At 42.7% G+C, this 21,929-nt stretch overlaps 1 protein-coding gene across 1 annotated transcript in view; it reads right to left on the bottom strand.

The window, feature by feature from the left end:
- Positions 1-21,929, bottom strand: part of LOC110539012 (voltage-dependent T-type calcium channel subunit alpha-1I) — a 137,691-nt gene that overhangs the window by 102,148 nt on the left and 13,614 nt on the right. Inside the window, exons 3-4 of the mRNA XM_090197059.1 lie at positions 7,075-7,172; positions 814-973 (exon numbers count right to left, since the gene is read on the bottom strand). Of these exons, the coding sequence (XP_090053185.1) occupies positions 814-973; positions 7,075-7,172 (258 nt within the window). The remainder of the gene's footprint in view (positions 1-813; positions 974-7,074; positions 7,173-21,929) is intronic.

Here is a 21,929-nt window from a genome sequence, read left to right as displayed (position 1 = left end):
CAGAGGCACCTGTCTATCGTTGTCTCTGATTGGGGATCATACTTAGGCAGCCTTTTTTCCCACTTTCTGTTGTGGTATCTTGTCTTTGGTTGTTGAATGGGTTTGCACCCCTAGCTTTACGTTCGTTGAGTTGTTTATTGTTTTTATTAAAATGTAAAAAATTAAAAGAACATTATGCCTACCACCCTGCACCTTGGTCTCATTCTAACGACGAACGTTACACCTAGTTAAATGTAAAAAAAAAAAATATTTTAAATTGGACATTGGTCCTCTTTCTCTCTGGCCAATGATTAATACAAGCTGAGGTCAGCATAGAGAGAACACACACTCTGGAAGGAGACACTGTCAGGAACACAGACACCCCTCTGAATCAGATTATACCTCAGCAGGAGAGCACACACACACAGACACACACACACACACAGACACACAGACACAGACACAGACACACACACACACACACACACACACACACACACACACACACACACACACACACACACACACACACACACACACACACACACACACACACACACACACACGTACAGACACACTCACTCACTGACTTCACTCACATACAGTGCCATTCTGTCATTGACAAGGTTAGGGTGGGCATTCACGTGACATCTCGGTCATGAATATGGAGAGGTGACTGGGAATTTAATCACGTACAGCTACTGACTGGGAGGAGGTAGTCTTGTTGAGAATAAATTACACCACAATCAAATTAACGAATGCACGCACGCACACACACACACACACACACACACACACACACACACACACACACACACACACACCGTCACTCACAGGGTGAAGTTTTCTTCGAGGTAGCATCGGTTCCTCAGTAATCCCGCCCACAGCTGCACTCCGATGATGCCAAAGATGAAGAAGACGAAGAAACAAAGCAGGAGGACGTTTCCCAGCATGGGCAGTGTGTCCAGGAGGAGATTCACCAGGATACGCATACCTGAAACATACACACATACATTATAATACACAAACACACACACACATGCATTATAATACACACACACATGCATTATAATACACACACACATGCATTTTAATACACACACACACACACATGCATTATAATACACACACACATGCATTATAATACACACACACATGCATTATAATACACACACACACATGCATTATAATACACACACACACATGCATTATAATACACACACACATGCATTATAATACACACACACATGCATTAACATACACACACATATGAATTATAATACACACACACATGCATTATAATACACACATGCATTATAATACAAACACACACACATTATAATACAAACACACACACATGCATTATAATACACACACACATGCATTATAATATACACACACACACACACACACATTATAATACACACATACATGCATTATAATACACACACACACATACATTATAATACACATACACACATGCATTATAATACACACACACGTGCGTTATAATACACACACACACATGCATTATAATACACATACACACATGCATTATAATACACACACACATGCGTTATAATACACAAACACACACACATGCATTATAATACACACACACACATGCATTATAATACACAAACACACACACATGCATTATAATACACAAACACACACACACATGCATTATAAATGAGAATATTGTTGAGTAGAAACAGCAGGACACACATACTGTATCTAAAACACACAGACAGACACAAAACATATGGACACAGAACACAGGACATCCCGGCTTCCAAAAGTAGCATAGACATGTTTCTGTCCTTAAAGGTGGATGGTGGACCAGTCACATATCCCATATCCCCAAGTGATGGCATTATGACACACGAGAGGCTACCGTTGGACCTGACCCACGTTGATTACATAATGAAACATGATTAGTACATGAGCAGAAGGGGCAGATATGTCCCGTGATGATGACATAAAGACAGCTGATGGAAGAGTAGTGGCGACTGGCAGAGTTCTCTGAAGGACTGACACCAGAAACCACTGAAGCACCACTCAGAGAGATTCACTGACAGGTGTGTGTGTGTGTATGTGTGTGTGTGTGTGTGTGTGTGTGTGTGTGTGTGTGTGTGTGTGTGTGTGTGTGTGTGTACGCACGTGTTTGTCACGCTGTGTTTCATGAGAAGAGACACCACATGCGGTTAATACAACCCAGGTACAACAGTGAGGTCGGGGAGAGAGAAAAAGAGAGGGGAAGAGGAAGAGGAAGAAAGAGGGAGAGGCAGATACATACCTATAGATGAACTAATGTATGTGTACCTATAGTGGAACTAATGAATGTATAACTATAGAGGAACTAATATATGTCTACCTATAGTGGAACTACTGTATGTCTATCAAAAGCATTGACTTTTGCATGTAAAAAAACATAATCCTACTCAGGACCACACGTCCTCAATAACACCACTTCAACGTGGGCTTTGAACGGGGCAACTGACTACATACATGGTATTACTGGCTACATACAGGGTGTTACTGGCTACATACAGGGTTAAACTGACTACATACATGGTGTAACTGGCTACATACAGGGTTATACTGACTACATACATGGTGTTACTGGCTACATACAGGGTTAAACTGACTACATACATGGTGTTACTGGCTGCATACAGGGTTAAACTGACTACATACATGGTGTTACTGGCTACATACATGGTTAAACTGACTACATACATGGTGTTACTGGCTGCATACAGGGTTAAACTGACTACATACAGGGTTATACTGACTACATACATGGTGTTACTGGCTACATACAGGGTTATACTGACTACATACATGGTGTTACTGGCTACATAAAGGGCGTTACTGGCTACATAAAGGGTGTTACTGGCTACATACAGGGTGTTACTGGCTACATACAGGGTGTTACTGGCTACATACAGCGTGTTACTGGCTACATACAGGGTGTTACTGGCTACATCAAGGGTGTTACTGGCTACATACAGGGTGTTGCTGGCTACATACAGGGTGTTACTGGCTACATAAAGGGTGTTACTGGCTACATAAAGGGTGTTACTGGCTACATACAGGGTGTTACTGGCTACATAAAGGGTGTTACTGGCTACATAAAGGGCGTTGCTGGCTACATAAAGGGTTAAACTGACTACATACATGGTGTAACTGGCTACATACAGGGTTATACTGGCTACATCAAGGGTGTTACTGGCTACATACAGGGTGTTGCTGGCTACATACAGGGTGTTACTGGCTACATCAAGGGTGTTACTGGCTACATACAGGGTGTTGCTGGCTACATACAGGGTGTTACTGGCTACATAAAGGGTGTTACTGGCTACATAAAGGGTGTTACTGGCTACATACAGGGTGTTACTGGCTACATAAAGGGTGTTACTGGCTACATACAGGGTGTTACTGGCTACATACAGGGTTAAACTGACTACATACATGGTGTAACTGGCTACATACAGGGTTATACTGACTACATACATGGTGTTACTGGCTACATACAGGGTTAAACTGACTACATACATGGTGTTACTGGCTGCATACAGGGTTAAACTGACTACATACATGGTGTTACTGGCTACATACATGGTTAAACTGACTACATACATGGTGTTACTGGCTGCATACAGGGTTAAACTGACTACATACAGGGTTATACTGACTACATACATGGTGTTACTGGCTACATACAGGGTTATACTGACTACATACATGGTGTTACTGGCTACATAAAGGGCGTTACTGGCTACATAAAGGGTGTTACTGGCTACATACAGGGTGTTACTGGCTACATACAGGGTGTTACTGGCTACATACAGCGTGTTACTGGCTACATACAGGGTGTTACTGGCTACATCAAGGGTGTTACTGGCTACATACAGGGTGTTGCTGGCTACATACAGGGTGTTACTGGCTACATAAAGGGTGTTACTGGCTACATAAAGGGTGTTACTGGCTACATACAGGGTGTTACTGGCTACATAAAGGGTGTTACTGGCTACATAAAGGGCGTTGCTGGCTACATAAAGGGTGTTGCTGGCTACATACAGGGTGTTGCTGGCTACATAAAGGGTGTTACTGGCTACATAAAGGGTGTTACTGGCTACATACAGGGTGTTATTGGCTACATAAAGGGTGTTACTGGCTACATAAAGGGCGTTGCTGGCTACATAAAGGGTGTTACTGGCTACATACAGGGTGTTACTGGCTACATACAGGGTGTTGCTGGCTACATAAAGGGTGTTACTGGCTACATACAGCGTGTTACTGGCTACATACAGGGTGTTACTGGCTACATAAAGGGCGTTACTGGCTACATAAAGGGTGTTACTGGCTACATACAGGGTGTTACTGGCTACATACAGGGTGTTACTGGCTACATAAAGGGTGTTACTGGCTACATACAGGGTGTTACTGGCTACATACAGGGTGTTGCTGGCTACATAAAGGGTGTTACTGGCTACATACAGGGTGTTATAGCCCAGAAATTGAGAAAAGGAAGGAGGGGGTGTCAACTGGAGAGAGAGAGAGAGAGAGAGAGAGAGAGAGAGAGAGAGAGAGAGAGAGAGAGAGAGAGAGAGAGAGAGAGAGAGGGGAGAGAGAGAGGGAGAGAGAGAGACTACACTATTATGCATCTTCTAGGAAGGGTACAAATTGGGTCTCACGGGGGTCAATCTCAGCTGATGTGTTTATTAACTTGGTCAAAATGACCTCATGTCAAGCAATTGCTTTATGTCTATTGTATCTCACCCCTATCTGGTCTAATGCAGGGAGTTGTGGACATACTCATCAGTTATCCATTCCCCTGAGTGCAACCATATGTTTATACTACACAGTGAGCGCTCACACACACACACACACACACACACACACACACACACACACACACACACACACACACACACACACACACACACAGCATGTATGTGTACATGTGTGTGTGTGTCCCAGCATGTGTATTAGTGCGTTTGTTTACACATGTGCACCAGTCACCAGTCTGCCTATATCAGTTCCCCAAACATGACATCACTATCAGTATCACCCCTCCCTACAACTTCCTATCAGCTGGCGGAGCGAGGCAATGACATGCACTAATTCAATTACCATTCATATTTAATGAGTTACCCCGGTGGCAACACCCACTGAAACATTGATAAGGGAGCAGAGTCTTCAACGCTTCAGAATGGGAATGGGAATTAGAATGGGAATTATCGTCAGCACTCAAGGAAAACTGTTTTCCCAGGTAATTAGTGCTAGGATTAATCTGTGTGTGTGTAATGGACCAGACGAGAGAGTAATGTCTTCACTAATTCTCATCACAGAGAGAGGCGAGTTGGAGGTGTGTGTGTGTGTGTGGTGTGTGTGTGTTTTATGTGTTTATAAATACTGGTTTCTCTACCCGCCAATAATTCTCATTAGAGACAGACTGTGCCATAGAACACCTGCACTCACTTAATGTACCTGCAGACAGATGACTCCAGCACACCTCTCTGTGTCTCTCGGTTTCCACACCACTAGTCCATTAGCGTTAGCAATGATCTGTGTTTCTTTGCCATTAGCTTAGCCCATTAGGCTGTTAGCTCTGGGGGAAAGGAAAGGAAACAAGTAAAGGATGCAAGGATAAGGATTACAGCTGTTTGGAACATGTCCTGTTTGACTGTGTTTCAGTACACTGTCTCACTTACAGCTTACATCATGCATATCAGTGTTAGCCGCTATTAGTCAGTTAGCTCTAGTAAAGAGGAGATCAGGAAATGCTACCTGAGTCCGACTGATACCACTATCTGTGTGTTATTCACTGTTAGCCACTGTTAGCATTAGCGGATAAATGCTATCACTTTCACTGACTGGAAGTGAGTGGAGAGATTAGCTGACCTTCGCTTGATCGGGCTAATTGGTGCTTACGATGATTAGAAGCTGTCTGAGGTAAGGGGAAAATCAATAGGTGTTTACAATTTTGTCTGAGAACAGAGTTGTATTTGAGAGGGATGGGGTTGGGTCAGAGAGAGAACAGTGATCTACATTACAGGAGGATATGTAAATCTGTAAGGGACTCTGTTGTAGTAGAGGGCATCTGATAGGAGTTGGGCTGCTCAGATCAAGCAGCACTGTCCTGGGGTTATGCAGTCAGAACAGAGTAGAGGATCACAGCAAAGTCAAAGGACATATACAATGACTGTACTGATTGAATGGAGAAAACATTAGGAACACCTTCCTAATATTGAGTTGCACCCCAGCTTTTGCCCTCAGAACAGGCTCAATTCGTTCGGGCATGGACTCTACAAGATGTTGAAAGTGTTCCACAGGGATGCTGGCCCATGTTGACACCAATGCTTCCCATAGTTGTGTCAAGTTGGCTGGATGTCCTTTGGATGGTGGACCATTCTTGATACACAAGGGAAACTGTTGAATGTGAAAAACCCAGCAGTGTTGCAGTTATTGACACAATCAAACCGGTGCGCCTGGCACCTACTACCATATCCTGTTCAAATGCACTTAAATCTTTTGTCTTGCCCATTCACTCTCTGAATGGCGCACATACACAATCCATGTCTCAATTGTCTCAAGGCCAAGATCCTTATTTAACCTGTCTCCTCCCTTTCATCTATACTGATTGAAGCGGATTGAACAAGTTACATCAATAAGGGATCATAGCTTTCACCTGGATTCACCTGGTCAGTCTATGTCATGGAAAGAGTGGACGTTCCTAATGTTTTGTACACTCAGTGTAGACATCACACGCAAACAAACAAACGGACAGACAGACAGACAGACAAACAGACAGACAGACAGACAGAAAGTGACAGACAGACAGACAGACAGACAGACAGACAGACAGACAGACAGACAGACAGACAGTGACAGACACAAACAGACAGACAGACAGAAAGTGACAGACACAAACAGACAGAGAGACAAACAGAGATAAACAAGACAGAGAGAGAGAGCGAGAGACAGACAGAAAGAGACAGACTGAGAGAGACAGAAAGCGAGAGGGAGCGAGAGAGAGAGAGAGAGAGAGAGAGAGAGAAAGAGAGACCGCGAGACAGAACTCACTGGGTACTCTGTTGATGGCTTTGAGGGGTCTGAGGACCCTGACTGTCCTAATGGCTGAGAGGTTGATGTTCTGCAGGTCCAACGAGTACTCCACCATCCTACAAAGAGAGGAACACACATAGGAGTCAAGGAACTGTGTGTGTGTATATGTGTGCGTGTGTGTGTGTGTGTGAGAGAGAGAGAGCATTTACTGTACATATGACTCACTGACACATTCTCAGTTCCCATTTGTTCTACAGAATCTCATTTTAAATCCATCCATATACAACAAGGCCCAAGAGGGCTCTTTCCCTCAGGCAAGATCTCTGAGTGCCTTTCCAATCCGTCTACAGGTCACATCCCAGTTTCAGGATATAAGCCTGCCACAACACTGCACCAAAGCAACTGTGGGGTTAACTCGTGGGTTAACTCATGAACTGCTGGGTTAACCCATGATCCGAAATGGCTGATATGAGTGCAAATACGGTTTTCCCATTTATAATGTGCTCACATCAGAGCGATTGTTTATTCTCATTCAGACAGTAAGGTATTGTCTCAGAGTATCTTTGAAGCAGAGGGAAGGAAGGGGAGAGGGGAGAGAGCTATGAATTATTATATCATTTTAATTCAATAGTACAATTATGGGAGCATCTTTGCAGTACCCACAGTATCAACAGATGAAAAGGAGAGAAAGAGTGTAAGGGAGAGGCGGAGAAGCATAGAAAGAGATACCTACAGCTCATCTCTTGGCAGTAATACTGTAGATTACTTTATCACTGACCTCAACCCAGAGTCTCTCAGAGTGTTCACAGACAGCCCACTAACACCCCTATCAGATCACAGAAAGATCACAGTCTACCTGGACAGAGCAATAGTAAATAATGAGGCATCGAAGCCAAGGGACCTGCACAATATTAAGAAATGCTATAGATGTAAGGAAAGTAGTGTAAAAAATTACCAAAAACAATTAGGTAACAACAAATTCAATCCATTTCAAACAACTTCCTGGACAAAACATGTCACTGTAAAAGTGATGTTGTAAACTTGGCAGTAGAAAGCCTAAACAGTATATTTGACCTTTCAGCTTCCCTAATGTCAAGCAGACAACCTAAGAAAATGAACAACAATGACAAATGGTTTGATGAAGAATGCTAAAACCTAAGAAAGAAATTGAGAAGTCTACACCTTCACTATGGTGAATCACTAAAACAATACAGAAATACACTACAGAAAAAGAAGGAACAGCTGGTCAGTAATCAGATCAATGTAATTGAAGAATCCATAGACTCTAACCACTTCTGGGAAAATTTGAACACACTAAACCAACAACAACACAAAGAGTTATCTATCCAAAACGGAGATGTATGGATAAACCACTTTACTAATGTTTTTGTTCCTATAAGAAATAACAAACAGCAATAACACATACTTGATCAATTACAAATCTTATAATAAGCTATTAAAGACTTCCAGAACCCACTGGATTCTCCAATTACATTGAATGAACTACAGGACAAAATACAAACCCTCCAACTCAAAAAGACCTCTGGTTTTGATGGTATCCTACATGAAATGATAAAATATAAAATAAACTCTTTAACATCATTCTCATCTCTGGCATCTTCCCCAATATTTGGAACCAAGGACTGATCACCCCAATCCACAAAAGTGGAGACAAATTTGACCCCAATAACTACCGTGGGATATGCGTTAACAGCAACCTTGGGACAATCCTCTGCATTATCATTAACAGCAGACTTGTACATTTCCTCAGTGAAAACAATGTACTGAGCAAATGTCAAATTGGCTTTTTACCATATTACCGTACGACAGACCACGCATTCACCCTGCACACCATAATTGACAAACAAACTAACAAAAACAAGGGCAAAGTCTTCTCATGCTTTGTTGACTTAAAAAAAGCTTTTGACTCAATTTATTATGAGGGTCTGCTATACAAATTGATGGAAAGTGGTGTTGGGGGAAAAAACATGTGACATTATAAAGTCCATATGCACAAGCAACACGTGTTTGGTTAAAATGGGCAAAAACACAGATTTCTTTCCACAGGCCTGTGGGGTGAGACAGGGGTGCAGCTTAAGCCCCACCCTCTTCAACATGTATATATAAACAAATTGGCAAGGGCACTAGAACAGTCTGCAGCACCAGGCCTCACCCTACTAGAATCTGAAGTCAAATGTCTACTGTTTGCTGATGATCTGGTGCTTCTGTCCCCAACCAAGTAGGGCCTACAGCAGCACCTAGATCTTCTGCACAGATTCTGTCAGACCTGGGCCCTGACAGTGAATCTCAGAAAAACAAAATAATGGTGTTCCAAAAAAGGTCCAGTCCCCAGGACCACAAATACAAATTCCATCTAGACACCGTTGCCCTAGACCACACAAAAAACTATACATACCTCGGCCTAAACATCAGCGCCACAGGTAACTTCCACAAAGCTGTGAACGATCTGAGAAACAAGGCAAGATGGGGCCTTCTATGCCATCAAAAGGAACATAACATTTGACATACCAATTAGGATCAGGCAAAAAATACTTGAATCAGTTACAGAACCCATTGCCCTTTATGGTTGTGAAGTCTGGGGTCTGCTCTGCGTGGTCTGTCGTACGGTAATATGGTAAAAAGCCAATTTGACATTTGCTCAGTACATTGTTTTCACTGAGGAAATGTACAAGTCTGCTGTTAGAATTCACAAAATAGGACAAACACCAAATTAAGACTCTGCATGCAGCATTCTGCAAAAATACCCTCCGTGTAAAACAGCAAATAATATATGCAGAGCAGAATTAGTCCGATACCCGCTAATTATCAAAATCCAGAAAAGAGACGTTAAATTCGACAACAACCTAAAAGGAAGCGTTTCCTAAACCTTCCATAACAAAGCCATCACCTACAGAGAGATGAACCTGGAGAAGAGTCCCCTAAGCAAGCTGGTAAGGGGCTCTATTCACAAACACAAACACAAACACACCCCACAGATCCCCTGGACAGCAATACAATTAGACCCAACCAAATCATGAGAAAACAAAAAGATAATTACTTGACTATTGGAAAGAATTATCAAAAATTCAAAGCAAACTAGAATGATATTTGGCCGAATACCTGACCACTGTGACTGACCAAAAATTAAGGAAAGCTTTGACTATGTACAGACTCATTGAGCATAGCCTTGTTATTGAGAAAGGTCGCCGTAGGTGAGAGAAGACAGGATATGTGCACACTGTGTCACGTTCTGACCTTTATTTCCTTTGTTTTGTATTTATTTAGTATGGTCAGGGCGTGAGTTGGGTGGGCAGTCTATGTTTGTTTTTCTAGGTTTTGGGTATTTCTATGTTTCGGCCTAGTATGGTTCTCAATCAGAGGCAGGTGTCAGTAGTTGTCTCTGATTGAGAATCATACTTAGGTAGCCTGGGTTTCACTGTGTGTTTGTGGGTGATTGTTCCTGTCTCTGTGTTTTGCACCAGATAGGACTGTTTTAGGTTTTCGCACGTTTGTTGTTTTGTTAGTTTATTCGTGTACAGTTTCTTTATTAAAGTACAATGAATAACAACCACGCTGCATTTTGGTCCGCCTCTACTTCACCTAAAGAAAACCGTTACACACTGCCCACAAAATGAGGTGGAAAATGAGCTGCATTTCCTAACCTCCTGCCAAATGTATGACCATATTTGATACACATACAGTTGAAGTCGGAAGTTTACACACACCTTAGCCAAATACATTTAAACTCAGTTTTTCACAATTCCTGACATTTAATTCTAGTAAACAATCACTGCCTTAGGTCAGTTAGGATCACCACTTTATTTTAAGAATGCGAAATGTCCGAAAAATAATCAAGAGAATGATTTATTTCAGCTTTTATTTCTTTCATCACATTCCCAGTGGGTCAGAAGTTGACATACACTCAATTAGTATTTGGTAGCATTGCATATAAATTGTTTAACTTGGGTCAAACGTTTCGGGTAGGATTGCACAAACTTCCCATAATAAGTTGGGTGAATTTTGGCCCATTCCTCCTGACAGAGCTGGTGTAACTGAGTCAGGTTTGTAGGCCTCCTTACTCGCACACACTTTTTCAGTTCTGCCCACACATTTTCTATAGGATTGAGGTCAGGGTTTGTGATGGCCACTCCAATACCTTGACTTTGTTGTCCTTAAGCCATTTTGCCACAACTTTGGAAGTATGCTTGGGGTCATTGTCCATTTGGAAGACCCATTTGCAACCAAGCTTCAACTTCCTGACTGATGTCTTGAGATGTTGCTTCAATATATCCACATAATTTCCCTCCCTTATGATACCATCTATTTTGTGAAGTGCACCAGCAAGTGCACTTGCAGCAAAGCACCCCCACAACATGATGCTGCCACCCTCGTGCTTCATAGTTGGGATGGTGTTCTTCGGCTTGCAAGCCTCCCCCTTTTTCCTCCAAACATAGCGATGGTCATTATGGCCAAACAGTTCTATTTTTGTTTCATCAGACCAGAGGACATTTCTCCAAAAGTACTATCTTTGTCCTCATATGCAGTTGCAAACTGTAGTTTGGCTTTTTTTATGGCGGTTTTGGAGCAGTGGCTTCTTCCTTGCTGGGTTATGTTGATATAGGACTCGTTTTACTGTGGATACAGATACTTTTGTACCTGTTTCCTCCAGCATCTTCACAAGGTCCTTTGCTGTTGTTCTGGGATTGATTTGCACTTTTTGCACCAAAGTACCTTCATCTCTAGGAGACAGAACGCGTCTCCTTCCTGAGCGGTATGACGGCTGTGTGGTCCCATGGTGTTTATACTTGCGTACTATTGTTTGTACAGATGAACGTGGTACCTTCAGGCATTTGGAAATTGCTCCCAAGGATGAACCAGACCTGTGGAGGTCTACAATTTTTCTTTGAGGTCTTGGCTGATTTCTTTTGATTTCCCATGATGTCAAGCAAAGAGGCACTGAGTTTGAAGATAGGCTTTGAAATATAGCTTGAAATCTACCTCTCAGAGGGAGAGGTAGAGAGCGAGTCAGAGGGAGAGAGAGAGAAGAGAGAGAGAAGGACAGAAAGAGGGTGTAGTGGCTTCCTTTCCTCTTTTATTCCTTTCCTCGTTTATTATTCTTATATCTAACAAAGAAGTGATTCTCCAATCAACTTAAAACATAGATTACTTGATATGGAAAATACATATTATGACCTGTTTGTATGTCTGTCTGTATGTCTGTATGGTCAAAAAACTATACCGCATCTAGCAAGGACTCCCTCCCCCGAAGGCCCAACTTCCTGCCTTTATCCTAACATTACCACAATACAATGAATGGGCAAGAGGGGGGTGCAAAAACTGAGTTACACTAACAAATGAATATATCTCAATCATAAAGGTATGTACCTAATATTTCATCATGCACATTAATATTTAATATATTTACACAAATATACATGAAGCTCCGTGAGTTCAGTCTTTTATACAAATATGTCCAAATCGGCTCTAACAGAGGGAGAGAGAGAGAGAAAGCGAGAGAGAGAGCGAGAGAAAGCGAGAGAGACAAGGGCACTAGAACAGAGAGAGAGAAAGAGGTAGAGAGAGAGAGAGAGAGAGAGAGTGAGAGAGAGAGAGAGAGAGAGAGAGAGTGAGAGAGAGAGAGAGTAGGACGGACAGAGAGAGAGTCAGAGGGAGAGAGAGAGAGAGAAGGAAGGACAGAGAGAGAGTCAGAGGTAGAGGTAGAGCGAGGTAGAGAGAGAAGGGCAGAGAGAAAAGTAGAAAGAGGTAGAGAGAGAGAGGACAGAGAGAGAGAGAGTCGGAGGGAGAGGTAAAGAGAAGGACACAGAGAGAGAGAGTCAGAAGGGGTGGTAGAGAGCGATGGACAGAGAGAGAGAGTCAGAGGGAAGGGTAGAGAGAGAGTTAGAGAGAGAAGGACAGAGAGAGAGGTAGAGAGAGAGGTAGAGAGAGGTAGAGAGAGAGAGGACATAGAGAGAGAGTCAGAGGGAGTGGTAGAGAGAGAGGTAGAGAGAGAAAGAGGACAGAGAGAGAGAGTCAGAGGGAGAGGTAGAGAGAGAAGGACAGAGAGAGAGAGGTAAAGAGAGGTAGAGAGAGAGAGGACAGAAAGAAAGTCGGAGGGAGAGGTCGAGAGAGAAGGACAGAGAGAGAGAGAGAGAGAGTCAGAGGGAGAGGTAGAGAGAGGACAGAGAGAGAGAGAGTCAGAGGGAGAGGTAGAGAGAAGGACAGAGAGAGAGAGAGAAATAGAGGGATAGAAAGTGGTCTCTGTAAGTGATGCCTGCAGGATGTTGTGGTTTACTAAGAGTCAGACATCTGTTAGCTACTCATTCTCAGCATGTTAAAACTGTTTGTGCCCTACAACCTAAACCACTTTCACAGAATGGCCATGGTGCTTTATCTTTCCGTGTGTGTGTGTGTGTGTGTGTGTGTTTGTGTGTGTGTGTGGACCATGCAAAGAGCCTGGGGTGGAATACATTAATGCAGTGGCAGCAAGGCCTGCCAAGTCTAACACCAGACACAGCCAATCTACTGTACAATGCAACTCATTCAGAGGCCCATGTTCATGTGCTGCTGATCACAGCCCTGGACACACTGCATTCTGATGGGAATACAGCTGGCTGTATGGATATCAGACAATCAGCTTTAGTTCAGTGAGCTATACCAGTGGTAATACATTGTTGTGTTGTGACCAATCTACAGCCTTTAGCCCGAGACGTTTTAAACTGCACGGCGATCTAATACAAAGTCACCACAACCCAGAATTTAGGAAGTATTATGTGCGTCCCAAATGGCAACCTCTTTCCTATACAGTGAACTAAATCGGTAATAGGGTGCCATTTCGGAGACATTGTCACTACAACAGGGATGTCATGTACAGCAGGATGTGCACCATCACATCTAGTTTTTAATCTGTAGTCTTCATCATAGTGTTGCATGCTGTCCATTCTGATAGCTAGGTTGTCAACAAGCTCTCACTATCAGGATAAGGTAAGACCCAGAAGCAGACCGTGTCCAAGTAACAATGTTTATTACAAAAGCAGAAGCAAAGGTACAGGACGGCAGGTAGGCTCAGGGTCAGGGTCAGGGTCAGGGTCAGACTCAGGCTCAGGGTCAGGGTCAGGGTCAGACTCAGGGTCAGACTCAGGGTCAGGCTCAGGGTCAGGCTCAGGCTCAGGGGCAGGCTCAGGCTCAGGCTCAGGGTCAGGCTCAGGGTCAGGGGCAGGCTCAGGGTCAGGGGCAGGCTCAGGGTCAGGCTCAGGGTCAGGCTCAGGGTCAGGACAGGCAAGGCAGATTCAGGGTCAGGCTCAGGGTCAGGACAGGCAAGGCTGGCTCAGGGTCAGGACAGGCAAGGCAGGCTCAGGATCAGGACAGGCAAGGCAGGCTCAGGGTCAGGACAGGCAAGGCAGGCTCAGGGTCAGGACAGGCAAGGCAGGCTCAGGGTCTGGACGGCAGGCAGGCTCAGGTTCAGGACAGGCAAGGCAGGCTAAGGGTCAGGACGGCAGGCAGGCTCAGGGTCAGGACAGGCAAGGGTCAAAAACCAGGAGGGCGAGAAAAAGAGAGTACACAGTACAGAACACTTTGCAGCTATAAGCTAAAGGATATTATAGAGCTAAAGCTGCCTGTGCTTCCTGTGTCCTCTGACCTCCATCTTAGTGGGCTTAAAATGGAGGGGTGTCATGCAGAGAGGTGCCACAACAGGGTGACAGGTGGAGAGGTACCACAACAGGGTGACAGGTGGAGAGGTACCACAACAGGGTGACAGGTGGGAGAGGAAGGTGGAGAGGTGATGAGAGGAGAATAGAGAGGGATAAAGAGGAAAGGGTGAAACAGGGAAAGGGAACTAGATATTGATTGTGATAATGCCAGGGAGTGAGATAGGGTGGAGGGATGGAGAGCAGCTAGTTCTCACAGTCTCACGGCAGAATTAGATGTTTGTCCATGTATCTGAAACGTAGAATTTTGAAGTTGTTGCAAGCATAACATTTCAAAGTGTTTAAGGTTAAGTTTAGGCATTTTTCAGAATTCTTAAGGTTAGGGTAAAGTTTAGGCTTTAACTCTGAAATCGTAAGGTTAGGCATTACCTCAAAATGGTTAAGGTAAGGGTTAAGGTTTGGGATAGGCTTAAAACAAAAATCTAAAAATACTTTCTATTGTTGGATTGAAACTTGCAATCGGAGTTTCCACGTCATCTCCCGACGTCTTCAGACAGGGATGGATGTTGAATACTGACTTGTATCACGGGGGACCTGGCTGTGGAGAGAGAGAGGGTGGAATGACTTCTCCTCCAAGCTCCAAGAATAGTGTCTGAGGAGAACATGTTCTGCTTGACAATCCCCATTATGTCAATTTCATCTTTGAGCGATGGCATAATCGTTTTCAACACACACACACACACACACACACACACACACACACACACACACACACACACACACACACAATGCTCGTACTCTCACACTCACACAGTGACAAACAATGTAAAATCCATCAGTACTGTCCTCTCTAGCAAGTAGAAGTGCTGGGACATACACACGTGGCCTCACAACGCTCCGAGTCTCACTAGAGAAGAGAGGATGTGACAAAAGGTCAAGAGATGACTGTATGTTGACCATCTCCATAGTGATGGAAGAGGTGAAATATTACACTGTGACACTGGGGTGATCTAGCTACAACCACAGTGCAGGATTTTCTCTTTAGGTTGACTGACAATGACACACACACACACACACACACACACACACACACACACACACACACACACACACACACACACACACACACACACACACACGTACAGGTATGTCACCGGGCTTAGAATGCTGTGTTTAAGTCTGTGAGAACAGTCACCCATGCATAATCATGAGTCTTGAATAGCTTGAATAAAATACGAGTCAGTGTGTTGAAGTGTGTTTTGTATAGACAAGCACCAGTAAAACTCTCTATGATCTCTCCAGTCAGTCAGCCAGTCAGCTAGTTAGTCAGCCAGTTAGTCAGCCAGTCAGCTAGTTAGTCAGCCAGTTAGTCAGCCAGTCAGCTAGTTAGTCAGCTAGTTAGTCAGCCAGTCAGTCAGTCAGTCAGTCATCCAGTCCGCCAGCCAGCCAGTCAATCAGTCAGTCAGTCAGCCAGCCAGCCAGTTAGTCAGCCAGTCAGGCAGTAAGCTGATCTCTCCTCTTCCTCTCAGAACACACACTCAGTCTGGAGCTGATTACAAGCAATAAAGTCTCACTATCTGAAGGATGCTACTGTTACAATGCTTCTGATATGCTTATTTTGTATTCTGTCTGTTGTGTTTCTCATCAGTGGAGTTATGTAACAGCCTTAACAGTGATGAAGGGATGTGTTTCTCATCAGTGGAGTTATGTAACAGCCTTAACAGTGATGAAGGGATGTGTTTCTCATCAGTGGAGTTATGTAACAGCCTTAACAGTGATGAGGGGATGTGGATAATATTTGAGAGGCAGAGTAGAAGAGGCTTACACACACAGATACACACAGACACCTAAGATGGAGTGAGAGGTGATGGAGTGAGAGAGGATAGAGTGAGAGTTGATGGAGAGAGAGAGGATATTGCGAGAGATGGAGAGAAAGAGGACAGAGAGTAAGACATGGAGAGAGGATAGAGTGATAGGTGATGATAGCAATAGAGAACTGAGTGAGAGAGATGGGGAGAGAGGACTGAGTGAGTGAGAGATGGAGCGAGAGAGAGGATAGAATGAGAGATGATGAGAGAGGATATTGTGAGAGATGATGATAGAGAAGACAGTGAGTAATGGTGAGAGAGAGGATAGAGTGAGAGATGATGGAGAGAGAGGATAGAGTGAGAGACGATGGAGAGATAGAGGATAGATAGAGATGACTGAGAGATAGAGGATAGAGTGAGAGATGATGGAGAGATAGAGGATAGAGTGAGAGATGATGGAGAGATAGAGGATAGAGTGAGAGATGATGAGAGAGGATATTGTGAGAGATGATGATAGAGAAGACTGAGTGAGTAATGGTGAGAGAGAGGATAGAGTGAGAGACGATGGAGAGATAGAGGATAGAGTGAGAGATGATGGAGAGAGAGGATAGAGTTAGAGATGATGGAGAGATAGAGGATAGAGTGAGAGAGGATAGAGTGAGAGATGATGGAGATAGAGGATAGAGTGAGAGATGATGGAGAGATAGAGGATAGAGTGAGAGATGATGGAGATAGAGGATAGAGTTAGAGATGATGGAGAGATAGAGGATAGAGTGAGAGATGATGGAGAGAGAGGATAGAGTTAGAGATGATGGAGAGATAGAGGATAGAGTGAGAGATGACGGAGAGATAGAGGATAGAGTGAGAGATGATGGAGAGATAGAGGATAGAGTGAGTGAGGGAGACAGTGTCACGTTCTGACCTTTATTTCCTTTGTTTTGTCTTTATTTAGTATGGTCAGGGCGTGAGTTGGGGTGGGCAGTCTATGTTTGTTTTTCTATGTTTGGTTTCTGTTTCGGCCTAGTATGGTTCTCAATCAGAGGCAGGTGTCGTTAGTTCTCTCTGATTGAGAATCATACTTAGTTAGCCTGGGTTTCACTGTTGGTTGGTGGGTGTTTGTTTCCGTGTGAGTGTTTGTTGCCACTCTGTTTCGGTTTGGTTATTTCACGTATTCGTTTATTGTTTTTGTATTTCATAGTGTTCAGTCCTTTTCTTATTAAAATCGTCATGAACACTTACCACGCTGCATCTTGGTCCGATCCTTACTCCTCTTCGGACGAAGAGGAGGAAATCTGCCGTTACAGACAGGGATATATACAGCAGTAGTAAAGAGGGTTTGGTGAATCAAACCATTCACTCAATCGTCCCTGGTCTCACAATGGACTATATATATATATACAGTGCCTTGCGAAAGTATTCGGCCCCCTTGAACTTTGCGACCTTTTGCCACATTTCAGGCTTCAAACATAAAGATATAAAACTTTATTTTTTTGTGAAGAATCAACAACAAGTGGGACACAATCATGAAGTGGAACGACATTTATTGGATATTTCAAACTTTTTTAACAAATCAAAAACTGAAAAATTGGGCGTGCAAAATTATTCAGCCCCTTTACTTTCAGTGCAGCAAACTCTCTCCAGAAGTTCAGTGAGGATCTCTGAATGATCCAATGTTGACCTAAATGACTAATGATGATAAATACAATCCACCTGTGTGTAATCAAGTCTTCGTATAAATGCACCTGCACTGTGATAGTCTCAGAGGTCCGTTAAAAGCGCAGAGAGCATCATGAAGAACAAGGAACACACCAGGCAGGTCCGAGATACTGTTGTGAAGAAGTTTAAAGCCGGATTTGGATACAAAAAGATTTCCCAAGCTTTAAACATCCCAAGGAGCACTGTGCAAGCGATAATATTGAAATGGAAGGAGTATCAGACCACTGCAAATCTACCAAGACCTGGCCGTCCCTCTAAACTTTCAGCTCATACAAGGAGAAGACTGATCAGAGATGCAGCCAAGAGGTCCATGATCACTCTGGATGAACTGCAGAGATCTACAGCTGAGGTGGGAGACTCTGTCCATAGGACAACAATCAGTCATATATTGCACAAATCTGGCCTTTATGGAAGAGTGGCAAGAAGAAAGCCATTTCTTAAAGATATCCATAAAAAGTGTTGTTTAAAGTTTGCCACAAGCCACCTGGGAGACACACCAAACATGTGGAAGAAGGTGCTCTGGTCAGATGAAACCAAAATTGAACTTTTTGGCAACATTGCAAAATGTTATGTTTGGCGTAAAAGCAACACAGCTGAACACACCATCCCCACTGTCAAACATGGTGGTGGCGGCATCATGGTTTGGGCCTGCTTTTCTTCAGCAGGGACAGGGAAGATGGTTAAAATTGATGGGAAGATGGATGGAGCCAAATACAGGACCATTCTGGAAGAAAACCTGATGGAGTCTGCAAAAGACCTGAGACTGGGACGGAGATTTGTCTTCCAACAAGACAATGATCCAAAACATAAAGCAAAATCTACAATGGAATGGTTAAAAAATAAACATATCCAGGTGTTAGAATGGCCAAGTCAAAGTCCAGACCTGAATCCAATCGAGAATCTGTGGAAAGAACTGAAAACTGCTGTTCACAAATGCTAACCATCCAACCTCACTGAGCTCGAGCTGTTTTGCAAGGAGGAATGGGAAAAAATGTCAGTCTCTCGATGTGCAAAACTGATAGAGACATACCCCAAGCGACTTACAGCTGTAATCGCAGCAAAAGGTGGCGCTACAAAGTATTAACTTAAGGGGGCTGAATAATTTTGCACGCCCAATTTTTCAGTTTTTGATTTGTTAAAAAAGTTTGAAATATCCAATAAATGTCGTTCCACTTCATGATTGTGTCCCACTTGTTGTTGATTCTTCACAAAAAAATACAGTTTTATATCTTTGTTTGAAGCCTGAAATGTGGCAAAAGGTCGCAAAGTTCAAGGGGGCCGAATACTTTCGCAAGGCACTGTATATGAACAGTCATATCTAGCTCCTCATTTCCATATTATCGTAAACAGTAGCTGGATATTGCCACAGATCAACATTTCCATATTATCATAAACAGTAGCTGGATATTGCCACAGATCAACATTTCCATGTAATTAAACAGTAGCTGCATATTGCCACAGATCAACATTTCCATATTATCATAAACAGTAGCTGGATATTGCCACAGATCAACATTTCCATATTATCATAAACAGTAGCTGCATATTGCCACAGATCAACATTTCCATGTAATTAAACAGTAGCTGTATATTGCCACAGATCAACATTTCCATGTAATTAAACAGTAGCTGGATATTGCCACAGATCAACATTTCCATATAATTAAACAGTAGCTGCATATTGCCACAGATCAACATTTCCATATTATCGTAAACAGTAGCTGCATATTGCCACAGATCAACATTTCCATGTAATTAAACAGTAGCTGGATATTGCCACAGATCAACATTTCCATATAATTAAACAGTAGCTGCATATTGCCACAGATCAACATTTCCATATTATCGTAAACAGTAGCTGCATATTGCCACAGATCAACATTTCCATGTAATTAAACAGTAGCTGCATATTGCCACAGATCAACATTTCCATGTAATTAAACAGTAGCTGGATATTGCCACAGATCAACATTTCCATATAATTAAACAGTAGCTGCATATTGCCACAGATCAACATTTCCATATAATTAAACAGTAGCTGGATATTGCCACAGATCAACATTTCCATATTATCATAAACAGTAGCTGGATATTGCCACAGATCAACATTTCCATATAATTAAACAGTAGCTGGATATTGCCACAGATCAACATTTCCATGTAATTAAACAGTAGCTGCATATTGCCACAGATCAACATTTCCATATTATCATAAACAGTAGCTGGATATTGCCACAGATCAACATTTCCATATAATTAAACAGTAGCTGCATATTGCCACAGATCAACATTTCCATGTAATTAAACAGTAGCTGGATATTGCCACAGATCAACATTTCCATATTATCGTAAACAGTAGCTGCATATTGCCACAGATCAACATTTCCATATTATCATAAACAGTAGCTGCATATTGCCACAGATCAACATTTCCATGTAATTAAACAGTAGCTGGATATTGCCACAGATCAACATTTCCATATTATCGTAAACAGTAGCTGCATATTGCCACAGATCAACATTTCCATATTATCATAAACAGTAGCTGGATATTGCCACAGATCAACATTTCCATGTAATTAAACAGTAGCTGCATATTGCCACAGATCAACATTTCCATGTAATTAAACAGTAGCTGGATATTGCCACAGATCAACATTTCCATATAATTAAACAGTAGCTGCATATTGCCACAGATCAACATTTCCATGTAATTAAACAGTAGCTGGATATTGCCACAGATCAACATTTCCATATTATCGTAAACAGTAGCTGGATATTGCCACAGATCAACATTTCCATGTAATTAAACAGTAGCTGGATATTGCCACAGATCAACATTTCCATATTATCGTAAACAGTAGCTGCATATTGCCACAGATCAACATTTCCATATTATCGTAAACAGTAGCTGGATATTGCCACAGATCAACATTTCCATATAATTAAACAGTAGCTGGATATTGCCACAGATCAACATTTTCATGTAATTAAACAGTAGCTGCATATTGCCACAGATCAACATTTCCATATAATTAAACAGTAGCTGCATATTGCCACAGATCAACATTTCCATATAATTAAACAGTAGCTGCATATTGCCACAGATCAACATTTCCATATTATCATAAACAGTAGCTGCATATTGCCACAGATCAACATTTCCATAGCTGTATACTGTATCTCCATATAGCTCCGTATAGCTCCATAATTCATTAATCCAGAGTGATGATTGCTACTGTAAATCTGCTGCTTTACTGGGGAGAGGAGAGAGGCTAGACCATTGATTTACACAAGGACACAACTGATAATAGTGAAAAAAGACACACACACACACACATACACACACACACACACACACACACACACACACCTGTTTGGAACCCAGGGATCCAAATAAATACTACTAAATACTACACAACACCCACGCACAGTCTGAATTGAACCCATCTAGCCTAGAGGCAAGCCATCCCTGGGAGCCCGTGTGGTTGTTCCTCGCCTCGCACGTCCAAAGCCATCTAATTTCAGTTCCGATGGAGGAACAGCTAAAAATGTCAAGCTGCCAATTGAAATGTCACCGTAACAGAGGAGAGGACTTGTGAAGGGAAACATAGCCCTGCCGTCACCCCCGACGCGCTCTGACATTAAAGCACAGGCAAACATTTTACACAGACATTTAATGAGAATAGCAAAGTTCTGGAAA

This window comes from Oncorhynchus mykiss, chromosome 13 (assembly GCF_057628025.1).
Source record: "Oncorhynchus mykiss isolate SJ-2025 chromosome 13, ASM5762802v1, whole genome shotgun sequence".
NCBI lineage: Eukaryota > Metazoa > Chordata > Actinopteri > Salmoniformes > Salmonidae > Oncorhynchus > Oncorhynchus mykiss.
This window is presented reverse-complemented; position numbering and strand designations above follow the sequence as displayed.